The sequence below is a fragment of the Megascapheus bottae genome, chromosome 38, assembly GCF_031878675.1.
Source record: "Megascapheus bottae isolate mThoBot1 chromosome 38, mThoBot2.hap1, whole genome shotgun sequence".
Taxonomy (NCBI): domain Eukaryota; kingdom Metazoa; phylum Chordata; class Mammalia; order Rodentia; family Geomyidae; genus Megascapheus; species Megascapheus bottae.
In genome coordinates this window covers 2576789-2590452 of record NC_143546.1, presented here as the reverse complement: position 1 = coordinate 2590452, position 13664 = coordinate 2576789, and the positions used below count along the sequence as shown (strand labels likewise).

Sequence of the window (13664 nt, the reverse complement as noted above, 5' to 3'; positions counted from 1 at the left end):
TCAGACGTCCCAATGCCTGAAAACAAATACGTAATCACTGCAATCTACTCAAAGCCAAGGACTTACTTTTCTGGGGAAAAGCATTACATGTGCACCAAACCTATACATATGCACATATATCCATGAACACTTGTTTCCCAAACTGGTATGTCCATTTGTGGGGAAGACAAATAGCAATGACCTCTCTGACTCAGTAGAGGAAAAAAAAGAAAGAAAGAAAAGAATGAAGAGTGAGAATATCTATAAACATCATAACCCAAGAATCATTATTACAATGGAAACCTGTTAGGATGTTTTGATCCTCACCGGGGAGTTTAAAGGAAGCTCACTGGGACCTGTGGAGATCCAGGGCCTTGGGGTCTCTGCCAGTGGAGTCCTGGATTCTTCTCATCCTAGGTCTTAGAGGCTCTAGTACTGTAAAGTTATATATAATTCATTGTCTTCACCAGAAGGCACCGATTCTTTGAGACAGCCCTGCCCCAAAACAATGTGGATACATAACTTGGACTCCAGATGACAATGTGTGAGCAGCCAAACAAGTTTCCTTTCTGCTGAGATGAATAGAATAGGTGACTGTTGAAGAGAGTCTGGGGAGTTGGCTAAGCTCTGAGTTAGGAAATGCTGATGGTTTGAGAAAGGCCTTTAATTAGCTGGGTACAGTGGGAGAGCAGGGATGTTTGATATGCTTGACTTGCAGGCATGTGGAGGGCTTTGTCAGAGAACCAGGTCCCTGGGCATCATCACGCCCTGCTCTTACATTGTCTCCAAAGCAGACCATGTTTTCCTGGCCCTCTGGTTTCAAAGACAACTTTGGGCAGTGACAATCGATAGCTTGTCTTTGGTTTAGAATGAAGCAGTAACCCTGGCCCTAAAGATGAGGCCCCTGCCAAGGTCAACAAGATCCTGAGACAGATACCTATCCCCCTCTCACAGTGCCAGGAACACTTGTAACTGCTGACCTCTCAGACTCAAGCTACAATCCTGCACATAGACATCTCTCCTTTCTCTGGACAGAGAGGCAGACAACATCTAGATAACAGCACCCAACACCTTGGGTAAAAAAAAGAAAGCTGGGCCTGTAGGAACACTGAGATCAACCACTGACACCATACAGATACTCCAGCATTGTGTCAGGTGACCTCCTTCAGAGATGCTCAGAGAACAAAGCCACATGGGGCATGACTGCATGCACAGGACAGCCTACTCCACACGCCATGTATCAGTGAGGCCCTGGGCAGACCAGCAGTTGTCCCTGGTACAAAATAGGAATCTGGAACTGTGGAAGTCTGATAGAAATGTTCTCAAGCAAGATGGCACTGATAGCTGTATAAACTGAATGGTTACTAAAACTCACTGAATTGTACATCTGAAATGGGCTCGTTATGATATTAAATTACACCTCAATAAACCTACAATAGAAACACATTCATTGAGTAGTTAATGATAAGGAGAAATAGAAGTTAAAAAGCAACCCAGAATATGAAATACATTTGCTCCTAAGTTTTTAAAAAAAATACACCAGGCACACAGGGGCACAAGAGAAATAAGACAAAGCAATATGCCAAAAGGTCTCCCACGGGTTATTTGTGATACAGTAGAAACCTAAGTTTATTTTCTTCTTCATATTTTGTATGTGTCCTGAATTTCTAACCATGCATGTTAGATGGCTCTCATAATCAATCAAGAGCTGAAGCTGTGCTTGGGCGATGTGGGCATGAAGTGATTGGCAGAGTGTGCATCACAGGGAGGGTGAACAGGAAGACATGAGAAGATACCGCTCTGTGTGTCCCTTGAGGACAGCAGATAATTAGCATCATGGCTCTTGCTGAAATTCAGGGGATAAAAACCAACGAAATAAGCAAGCAAGCACAGGTAATCACATAGCCTCTCAGCTCAGTGGTCTACTTTGTGTCTCCAGAGGGAGTTGAGTCCCACATGGAGAAGACAAATATTAAGTCACAAATTTCAGGTGCATCAAACTTTCCTGTGAAGTCTGAAACACATTTCTATGTGTTCAATCCGAATTCAATTTAAATGAGCAAGAATGAGCATAAAGGTGCACATAATCCTGCACCTAGACACCTCTCCTTTCTGTGGAAAGAGAGGCAGACAACATCTAGATAACAGCACCCAACACCTTGGGGGAAAAAAAGCTGGGCCTGTAGGAACACTGAGACCAACCACTGACACCATACAGACACTCCAGCGTTGTGTCAGGGGGCCTCCTTCAAAGATGCTCAGAGAACAAAGCCACATGGGGCATGACTCCATCCACAGTCCATGTATCAGTAAGGCTATCACCAACTCAGAATAAAGTATGTGTACAAATGCCACACACATACACACATACATAACCAAGTCTCTATTTCCATGCAATACACAGTCATACCGTAATGGGGGATCTATTGACTGCAGCTAATGATTTTCTATCCTTTGAAATTAATGTCACACACTGGATATCTATAGATACAATGCTGACAGGGAATTTTCTAAAACAATAAATACTCCGTACCATGCTAACACAGGAGTTTCTCCATCAGAGGTGTTAAGACTAAGAACAAAGGTGAGCCCAGGCCAATCCCACAGTCTTGCTGGTGTGAAGAACTGTGAACTGAGGCAAAATGGTGTTTTCCCTGCCCTGACCTGGAGTAAAACCTTGAGAGTTGAGTTTTCAGCCTGTGGGCACTGGTGTATGGCTGTCTGTCCCTGCCACCAGCACTGCCTCCCCTTTAGCAATGCAAACCCCACTAGCCTGTCTCAGGCCACAGCTACTGGGACTGTGGGTAAATTCTGGCCCACCTGTCCCCTCCTCTGATGTTAGGGGCTGGAATTTGCAATACTATGGCTCTCCACTTATTTGAAATATGGATCTATAAATTATGAAACCAAAGGATAATTACTTTACAACAATGACCCGATGAAGTTGATAAGGTTATGCTCAAAAGAGACAGGGAAAGAAGAAAAGCAGAACATACAGATGTGAAAGCCTCTGATATGCACATCTCTATGTTCTGATAATCGTTCCTGTACGACCTTAGTACAGAAATGAAGATAGCACAGAGTATCCCTTCAGGTGAACGAATGCAGTCAAAATATTCTATGAACATCGGTAAGTATGGAACCAGGTAACTTGAGAGGAGAGGGATGGGACTGATGGAAGGAGAATGGTGGAGGCGTGACACTGATCAAGACACACTGCACTCAGGAACTGGCATGTCGAACTGAAACTCCTTTGTACAATTACAGATTTTTTTTTAAATTAAATGCGTAATAGAACAAAGAACCGTCCCCCAGCCTTCTAATTCCCATTTCCTTTTAGCCTGAATCAGTTCTTTTGTGTTTGTTTGGATTTCTGACCAACCTCCAAAGACGTCTTGGATGCCAGATAAGTAACTTCCACTGCACAAACAGGAAACACCTCCCTCGGCTCTCTCTGCCTGGGAGCACTGGCAAAATGACAGCCACAGATAGAAGATGTATTCCTCTCCTTGTAACTGGAAGACAAGGCAGCTTGAAGCCCAAGCTCCAAACAAAGGCCTCCCAGGCCAGATGTTCAGGCAAGAAGCCCAGGGCAGCCTCCAGAGTCTGGGAGTCCGAATGCGAACTCCCCCAAGTTCAGGACCCGGAACAGCACACAGCAGGGGCTCATCTAGGAGCTGATGAACTAATGACCACCTCCATCAGCACCTGGCCAGCACCTGCTGAGATCAAAACATTCACCCCACCTGCTCAAACCGTTCCACCCACCAAGGGAGGCGGAAAAGTTACTTGTCCAGCGTCCAGGAAGCAGGAGCGGCCCACCTGGCGGACACACCGGGCTCACACTCACCTGGGCCAGCCTGCAGCCAGGACTGCGTCTTCCACGCGGGCCTTCCAGGCTTCCTTCCGTTCTGGTGGCCCAGGCTGCAGTTCTACAGGTGTGTCTGCCAAGGCCCAACATGGCGAGGGAGACAAGGGCTCCGGCACTGCGGGTTCCAGACTGACAAAAGAGAATGCTAGAGACGCCAGAACATGGAAGGTGCGAGGAGGAAGGCGGAAGAAGAAAGATAAGCCCTCCCACTCCCCCCCTTCCTGCTCCAAGGGGCGGGGAGGAGAGAAGAGAGCCAATCACACGGGAACCGCCACGTTTGAGCTTCCAATCAGAAAGCACGTTGAGGAAGACACGCCCTCCCACTTCCGCCTGGCAGGGGCAGCCAATCAGAGAGGTGTCCAGCAGCACGTGGCCACCGCTTAGCCAATCAGAACAAAGACGCACTCTCCCAAGAGGGAGGGGGATGGAGAAGCCTCTATCAGAAGGGCCTAGCATGGGGATTGAGGATTCTCAGTCTGCTCTCACCATAGCTTCTTTTCCTTTTCGATGAAATCTAACTGTTTAAATGCTTTCCGGCCTTTTTGTGTGTACTGATTTTGGCCAGGCCTGGGCACTGTCCCTGAGCTGCTTTTGCTCAAGGCTACTGCTCTACCACTATGAGCCACAGCTCCACTGCCAGCTTTTTCTGAGTGATTCACTGGACAGAGGAGTTTCACAGACTTACTTGCCGGGGCTGGCTTCGAACTGTGATCCTGAGAACTCAGCTTCCTGAAATAGCTAGGATTACAGATGTGAGCCACCAGCACCTGGCTCTTTTCCGTCCTTTTTGTTTGTTTGTTTTGTGATTTTTGTTTTTTAATTGGCATTAAAAAAAAAAACAAAAAAAAAGGACTGGGGCCTGGGAGTTTGGCCTAGTGGTAGAGTGCTTGCCTAGCATCCACGAAGACCCGGGTTCGATTCCTCGGTACCTCATACATAGAAAGAAAAAAAAGCCAGAAGTGGTGCTGAGGCTCAAGTGGTAGAGCTCTAGCCTTGAGAAAATCCAAGGACAGTGCTCAGGCCCTGAGTTCAAGCCTAAGACTGGCAAAAAAAAAGAAAAAGAAAAAAAGGACTGAGTCATAACATAAACTGTGTCCAGGACATAGTGCCACTTCAGTGCTTTCAAACCATAAACTTGATCTTTGAAGTGTCACCCCTGAACCACACAGTCTTGCAGCATCCTCCCTGCTGTATCCAGTTCCAGCAAGTTTCCTAGACCTGTGGTCTTAAGAGCTGACAGCATACTGATGTTCCAACCACAGGCATACAACATCAGCTTCAGCAACCTTTCTACTAAAGACAAAGACCAAATACAAACCTACACAAGGACTAGGGCTTCAACTTCCTTGTGTGCACAAATGTACATACACACACGCAGAGCTTGATTTACAACCACAATCAGTCCTGACCTTCCTAAATGAAGACACTTTTCCATTTCTCTTGATTTATCAAGAAGCATTAATCAACTTCCAATTATCTTGCAAATAAATAAGAGCCACAGGAAGGACCCAGTGATGTGGTACTGTGGGTGAGTCCTCCCCAGGGCCTCTCCACTAACAAACAGTGTGACTGTGTGACTCAGCAAGCCCTGACACCTCCAAAGGTGGTTTTCCCGTGGTTAAGTAGACTAGTAACATCTGCAGCTTGATTTCAAAGACCACACTAGGGAACTTACATCAAAGTGTCTGAAAATGAATGCCACGTGGCAGGGACTCAAAATGACGGCCATAATCACTGCTACTGATGTGCTTTCTCATGCAAAGTGTGAGCGTTTGGCCAGAACACAGATACTAGGTGAGGTCTGCACAGATGCCTTGCAACTAGCAGACCCAAGGGAGGAACAAATATGTTCACCTGTTTTTCCTCCTGAGCTAGGGACAAGGTAGACTGACTCTTCTTGCTTTCTGTGGGCTCCTTTGGGAACAGCTCTCAGCCATACTCTCACTCCCTGGCATTGTATAGATTCCATGACCCAATCAGAGGTGAGGAAATGTAAGTGATGCTATAAGGATGGCTGCAAGACCAGTGCTGCTAAATGTAAATGACATGTAAGATGGGAGCTGCTGCAGCCAGCTTACCTCATAAGAACATGACCTGCCCAGTGTATAGAAGGACATTAAAGATAAGAAATTAAAATTCAGAGCTTGTTACCCTCTTGGCCCCAAATCAAGTTAAATTTAAAGCCAGAACTTCCTCTTCAATTCCTGCTTGTGCCTTAAAAATTCTCCTTACAGGCTTCTTTTGAAATAAGCACTCTGTCTGGAGACACTGAGAGACTTGGGGGTTGAAATGAGCACCAGAGAGAGTGAGCAGAGACCCCAGACCATGCTTGATAAGCGAGGGCATTGCTTCTAAGTCACCAGGTTCTTGATTCATATTCGGATTGTGACAAAGAAGCCCTGAGGACATGGCTAGGCCTGACAGATAGCAAATCTGAACCCCGCTGTGACACTCCAAACCTGATACCTGAGAATGACACTCTGCCAAGCCCTGATCTCTAGCACGCAGCTCATGTGTGATTCACGGGGCGCTCTTGCCGGTAAAACCGCTCTTGGCGTTTCTCTCATCCCTGAAGGTGGGCGGCACCATGACATTTACAAGGGCCATGTGCAGGACAGAAGCACTTCATAAATTCTATTTGACCAATGGCTTGGTGGGACACACATAGAAGGTAGACAGTAAAGGTGGACTCTGCTCTCCAGCTGTGGTAGTTGAAGATCTTGGTCTTGAACAATAAATGAGAAAGAGAAATTGAAATGCTTGGAGACTTGTCTTCCTCTATTGCATGAAGGGAAGCAATGGGGCATGAGCTGACATTGCTATCTAGACTTTCACTCCAACCCCTCCCTTCTAGCCCCTGGCGACAGCTCACGCAAGCCGGGAGAATAGTGGTCAGTGCCAGTCATCGGGCTGGCTTCATGACATTGCCTCTTCCTACCCTGAAGCAAGTGGACCTACATCCCAAAGGCCTTCAGGGCCTTCATTTGTGGAATAAGAACAGGAGTAGCCAGATGCCCAGATGCTGGTGGCTCAACTTGGAACCCTGGCTACTCAAGAGGCTGATATCTGAGGACTCAGCTAAGAAGTCAGCCTGGGAAGAAGGAAGTCACCATCTCTAACCAGCAAACAAAAAACTGGACATGGCTCAAGTAGTAGAGAGTCAGTGTGAATAATCAAGGGTGCGAGGCCCTGAGTTTAAGCTCCAATACTGTCATAAAAACAGGATTTAGTACACACACACACACACACACATATGGAGTTGTGCTCAATAATGAGGTGGGATGCAGCAGGTGTCAGCCATAGTTACACCTGCAAGAAGACTGAGGCAGAGTGGCTTGGTAATAACTGAGGTTCTAGAATGAATGAATTGCAGGATTCAGCCTTTGGCCTCTCCACCCCTGCACAGGTAACAAGCTGGTTCCCTCAGCATTCTGCCACTCTGGAAATCAGCAGGCAGCATCACAGTCTCTGCTCCCATGTTTCCTGTACGACGCAATCTCCTAGCAGGAGAAATTACTTCAAATGTATTCTCCCCACGTGCTCGCTAAAAACTACACTCAGAAAGGTTAAGGTCTCAAGACAAGAAAGTTCCGTCTTCCCCTAATGGGTATGTTTTCTCCGAGTGTCTGGCAGGCACATTATATAGATGGAGTTGTATTTTCAGGACTGCTCAGAATCCACAAAATCTGTTCGCAGAGTCTTTCCATTTCCTGAGCGTCAAGGAAACTCGTTGCAACTGAACAGGTGCATTCCCGTGCAAAAAGGAAACCAGCACCACCCGGAAAGGTGACTTAGACGGCAGGGAAGTGATCCTGTCTGTTCTGGAAAAACTGTGGTGAAAAAGAAAAAAACAAAAACAAAAAAAAGAGCAAGGAAGAACATGTCACCTCCTGAACTTGAGGTCACGCCTACCAGCACAGAAGACATGTAGAGAACTACGATGTTTAGAGGATGATCTAATTCTTCATGAAGCCTTCCCTTATTACTTTTATTGTGATTTTTGTTTTGGTGTCCCTATTGGGACTTGACCTCAGGACCTTGTGCTCTCACTTCTCTGTAGTACTCAGCACTGGTACTCTACCACTTGAAGTACTTCACCCTCCATGTCCAGGTTTTTCACTAGTTTATGGGAGATAAGTCTCCCAGACTCTTATGCCCACCCAAGCTGGCTCCGATCATCAGACTCCAGCCTCCTGAGTAGCTAGGGTTATAGGTATGAGCTACCAGCACCCAGCTTCTATTTTTTAAAATGAACTCCTACATAGTTGGGCCCAGTGGGCTACTCTGAGACCATAACCCTGCCTGTGCCAGCCTCCTGTTGCAGACAGAGATAATCACCTTCCTGTGTCCCCAGCCAGTGGCTTCCACAGACTTGTAAAACCTCCAAGTTCATTGTGAAGTGAGGACCAGCAATTCTCAGGAGAAAATGTTCAGTACAGCAACATTCCAGAAAACTTGTTTCTTCTAATAAGGTGTCACAGGAAGGGAAACAAAAGGCTTCTGTGGTCAAATTTAGAGAACGGGTGGTTTTAACACTGGCAGGCCAGACTCTTTACTGCAGGTCCTTTCTGATCTTTTACTCCGTGAATGTGCCCTGAGGGTGGCCAAAAAAAGACCAACGCTGCAGAATGGGAGTAAAGAGGATTGCCTAACTCCAAGACATGGGCAAAGGCTTGAAAAGACATCCTGATCAAGCACACTCTCTTATCTACTGGACACGGTGACAGTGCTCTGCATAGAACATGTCACAAAAACGTTGCAATATCACAAAAGAAACAATTGCCAGGACCAGGAGACAATCTACAGAATGGGAGAAAACCTTTGCCAGCTATTTGTCAGTAAAGGAATGAAATCTAGACTATAGAAAGAGCTCAAACAAACACCAAAAGAATAACCTGATCAATAAATGGGCAAATGAATTGGACAGAGTGTGCTCAAGAGAAGTACAAGTGCCCAATGCATGTATTTAGAAATAGTCGACATCCTTAGCTATAAAGGAAATGCAAACCAAACCAGCACAGATTATATCTCACCTGTTATCAAAAATAACAATAATAAATGTTGTTGAGGCTGTGGTAAGGATATAAATTGGTGCAGCCACTATGGAAATCAGGATGGAGGTTCCATAAAAAAAAAAAAAAAAACCTAAAAAGAGAATTACCCTGTGACTTTTTTGTACCACTCTTAGAAATAGATAGATTGAAAGGAATGCAAGTCAATGTACTGGAAATTCATGTTTGTAGCCACTCTACAGTGGCCAAGTTATAGAATTGCCCCCCCACCACAAAAAAAACCTGATAAACAGAAAAAGAAGATATAATGCGTATATACCATGGAGTACTATATCTATAAAGAAGAATGAAGCTAAGTCATCTTCAGAAAAAGGGAAGCACTATCCATTACTGTGGCAGGGTATAAATCAAGCTCACAGAGACGACCATCATCGATCGGTCTTCTCTCATCTGTAGAATCCAGACCACCACCAGCTACAATAATATCCAAATAATACAATATATATTAATATATACAAATAATAATATATGGGTATATGATATATTAATATATGTATATACAAATAATGTTTGTCTATATTAATACACATATTTATTAATATACACACACATGTATATATTCCACACTACTATGAAGTACACCCACAGAAGTAGGAGAGGAAAGGAGAGAGTGAATATGATCAACTACAGTATAAGTAAGAAAACAGCATACTGAGTGCACTAAAAAAAAAAAAAAAACACCAAAACTGTAAGATACAGGGGAAGATACAAAAGGTAGTGTTGTGATTTGTCACGTGGTAGAACACCAGCCCTGAGCACAAAAATCTCAGGGACAGCACCCAGGCTCTGAGTTCAAATCACGGACCACAAGACAGACTGACTGACACACGCACACACACACACACACACACACGCTCATGCACATTCAAACTTGGGGGAGAGACAGAGGATTTGTAAGAGTAATAGAGGACATGAATGTAAATACAACATATGCATGTACGGAGATATGCAAGTGAAACTCCTTTGCACAATTAATATGCACTAATAAAGTTATTTTCAAAAGTCACAGCTACCGTGGCAGTGCCCAGTGGAAAGCCAACATCTCATCCTTCCTCACCTGGGACTCACCCATGCAGGACTCACCCCAGGGGCCAGGGGATATTCCTAATTTCTTCAAGCACAAACATTTCTTCCAAACAAAATAAAGACCTGGAAGTCAATTTTTTTTTACCTCCCGTCACTAAAATAGATCATGTTCTGAGTCCTTTCAGTGTACTCTATGGAGCTGATCATCATGAATAATTGAAAACACAAATAAAATATTCATTTGCCAGCCCTGTCAATTTCTAGCATGTCCACGGAGGATGAAAATAATTGTAACCTGGAGAGGGGTTTCTCATGACCTCTTTCGTCTTCATTCAGAACCAAACCAAGTTGATTTCCTACAGGAGCATGTCAGGCAAGCGTGCAGAGCTGGGGTGTCGAGCCAGGGTGCTGTGGAATGGCGGGCAGAAGTCTCCTGGGAGCAAATAAGGAGCTTCATAGACAGAAGTGAGGAAATGAGGCTGGAGTTTCACACTGGAAGAAGAGAGCAGATCTAAAGGCAAGAGGCTCTGAGTCTTCCAGAAGGGACCAGAGGGGCTCTATAGTGGCTGAGGAAGGGGTCAGCTGAGGACTCTGGACATCGATAACACTGAATATCCAGGGCTCCTTTCATCAGCACGGGCCATTCTCATCTACTTCCTGCTCTCACCTGGTCTGTTCCAGGACAGCCAAGCTATCTTTATTCTCTTCTCTCCAAAATCTGACCTTAGGAAATGAAGCTGGATATCACCCAAATGTCATGAGTTAACACGGGAAGAATGACCTGGTGTGACATTATATATTAAACTGAAAGACTGGCTGCAAATGGCTGGCGGGCAGGTGAGCAAACACCACCTCTGGACAAGTCCCGCTGTATCCTAATGGCTGTCCACGCCCATGGGCAGGGCAGTGGCCACCTAGGAGAGAAACAGGAGGCCTGGCTATACCCTGGCCAGGGTTCATGCAGATATAGAGACTATCCACAGACCCTCAGGGGTGGGGGGAGCTGAAGAGCTCAGGGGCAGCACGCAGGACCAGAGTTCAAGCCCCACCACTGACAAAAAAACAAACAATAAAGGATATTTGGATATTTTTTTAAATACACAGAAAAGTACTAGACTGTGGTTGAAAATTAACATAGGGTATGATGTAATACCAGTATTTGGGAGTGGGAAAGAGAAACACTGAGAATTCAAGAATTGGCTACGTGGCAAGACTGTGTATCCAGAAGCATATTATTACAACACTCCCTTCTTGTCCCTTCTCAGCACCCCAAGATGGACAAGATCCAAGCCTACCCAGGACGGATGGCCTGCAGACCCCACACAACCATGCGGCCCTTGGCCCCTTGGAGAGGTCCAAGTTCAAATTCCATGCTGCTGTCTGACAGTAGAAGTGAGACATAGCAGAGGGCAGAGAACATGTGGGAAAGGCTATCACTGCCTGGCTGCTACCCACACACCCACTGCTTCTTGCAAGGCAGAACCAGACAACTCACAGCTGGGAAATGCCACAATCAGATGGCTCTGGACGATGGCATCATGGGGGGGGATATAGCTGGACCCCTCAAACAGATTGTCTTCCAGTGGATGTTAAATGCACTTCTGTCATGCCTCTTCTCCTTCAAAAATACATCCCAAGAAACGGCCACACACACACACAATCAAGGGCTTCTTGAAATCTGGCTTTTCACATGTACTGAGACAGTACCAGTAACAGAGTCATGACACTATGCTGTAATTTGTGGCCTCTCACACTTTTCCTCTCATCTCCCTCCCTCCCTCTTCTCCATCAGAATATGGCAATGCACTGCGCTCACCCTCGTAGCCACGTGGGATGTTGTGTGGGCTATATGGTGACACGGATGGCTACTGTGGCTCACAGGAAGGCAGAGCACACCACACAGACACACTGCCCAGAGGCCACCCTGGGGGATTTCCTCACACCGCTCAAACAGCATATGCTGTTTTGGGCAGGTCCCGTGGGCTTCACCTCAGGGCCTCGAACTCCCTCTTGGCTTCTTCACTCAAGGCTGGCGCTCTACCATTTGAGCCACAGCCTCACTTTCCGCTCCTTGCGAATTATGCGGAGATAAGCATCTCATGGGGCTTGCTTGCCTGGGCTGGATTTGAACTGTGATCCTCAGATCCCAGCCTCCTGACGAGCTAGGATTCCAGGCGTGAGCCACCAGCACCAAGGCGGCAACAACACATATGTTAAAGCATGTGAATTGTCCATTTCTGGAATGTTAACCCAACTGTCTTCGGGTCACAGATGATTGGGGGTCACTGAAGCTTTTAGAAGTAAAACTGTGAACGGAAACTCCTGCAGTTGCCTCTGGGGCACTAGACTGGTCACCACCATACAGAATTCAGCTCTGAACAGCCTGAGCCACCTTCCTGGAGGCTCACTCAGGCTGGAGTCTACACAGATACCCGTGAACATCTTTCCCACAGAAAGCCTCCTCTTAACTCTAGACATCTGTGCTTCCTGTTAGGAGACATCTAGCACACAGAATAAACAGCCCTCTTCCCACAACTGGAAAAGCTCATCAAATTTAACTACCTCAAACCAGGGACAGGAAGTTCTGCTTCGGCTCCCCCCAGCCTGCTGCTAGCACATGCGTCTGGGGCCTACCTCAGTGGTATGTGGGTGGGCACATCCCTCACAAACCAGACCCACGAAACAAAGTGGACGACCTGCCTCACTCAAATCCATCAAGCCAGGTGTAAGACCAGAATCAAAGGCCAGAACAGAATAAGTGAACCCAGACACTCTGTGCCCTTTTGCCAAAACTAAACAAACTGCTACCTGCTGCAATTCCAGACTGGTGCTTAACGGTGAATTATTAATGTGAAAGATTTGCATGTGCTTTTTTATGATTAGAGCACACTTAAGACACCTTTGTGCCATGCTAGGGTTTCCTCACACAACTATAATTTCTTTGGGAGGGGGGCAGAAACACACACACACACACACAATCTACATAGACTTAGCATCAGAAATGGGCTGAAATCATTTCAATATAAAAATAAAACTGCAACGATTATATTGCTCCTCTGCTGCTGGCATAATACAGATGATTTAAAAGGATGGAGCCAAGAGACTTGTTTAAATCACCATCGAGAGGGAGGGGGAGGGAGAGAGAGAAGGATAGAGAGGGAGGGAGGGAAAGGGAGGGAGGGAAAGAGAGGGAGAGAGGGAGAGAGGGAGAGAGAGAGGGAAGGAGAGAAATAGCACAACAGCTCTTTGGAAAGCTGCTTCTTAATTCTGCAGACCAGTGACTTCAGTTATCACTAAATTGTTGGGGGGTGGATGGAGGTAAGCATTTACAAAGACTTCAATAACCCACCATAGATCAATACAACTCTGAGACAGCCCTCCTCGCCCCAGGATTTCCAAAGGACTCCAGCCAGACTCCCACCAGACGCATTACAAAGACTGTGCACCTCCACATTCTCCTTCGGGTCACACACAAAGACAGAAGGAACTCGTGAGAAGGGGGAACTTCTAGGGAACTTCTTCCACAGTCCAAAAACATTTTTAAAAAAATCAATCATCAAGCGGCTGAGGCCTTATTTACCTAGGTGTGCCTCCAAACATGCCAGTGCCCATGGCAGAAAGAAATCAACGAAGCGCAGATTTCTTCATTTTCTAAAGACATCTTTTGGCTTTCCTTCTCTGCACATCCTCAATCTCCAGGCGCTATGGGGGGGGGG

General features: G+C 46.0%; 1 protein-coding gene across 2 annotated transcripts in view; it reads right to left on the bottom strand.

The window, feature by feature from the left end:
* Positions 1 to 13664, bottom strand: part of Spock1 (SPARC (osteonectin), cwcv and kazal like domains proteoglycan 1) — a 334854-nt gene that overhangs the window by 213106 nt on the left and 108084 nt on the right. Inside the window, exon 1 of one of the 2 annotated variants that reach the window (XM_090325482.1) lies at positions 3830 to 3962. The exons of the other annotated variant lie outside the window; for it this stretch is intronic. Within the exon in view, the coding sequence (XP_090181608.1) occupies positions 3830 to 3940 (111 nt within the window). The 5' untranslated portion in view covers positions 3941 to 3962. Of the gene's footprint in view, positions 1 to 3829; positions 3963 to 13664 lie in introns of those variants that run through there. 2 annotated transcript variants of the gene reach the window in all.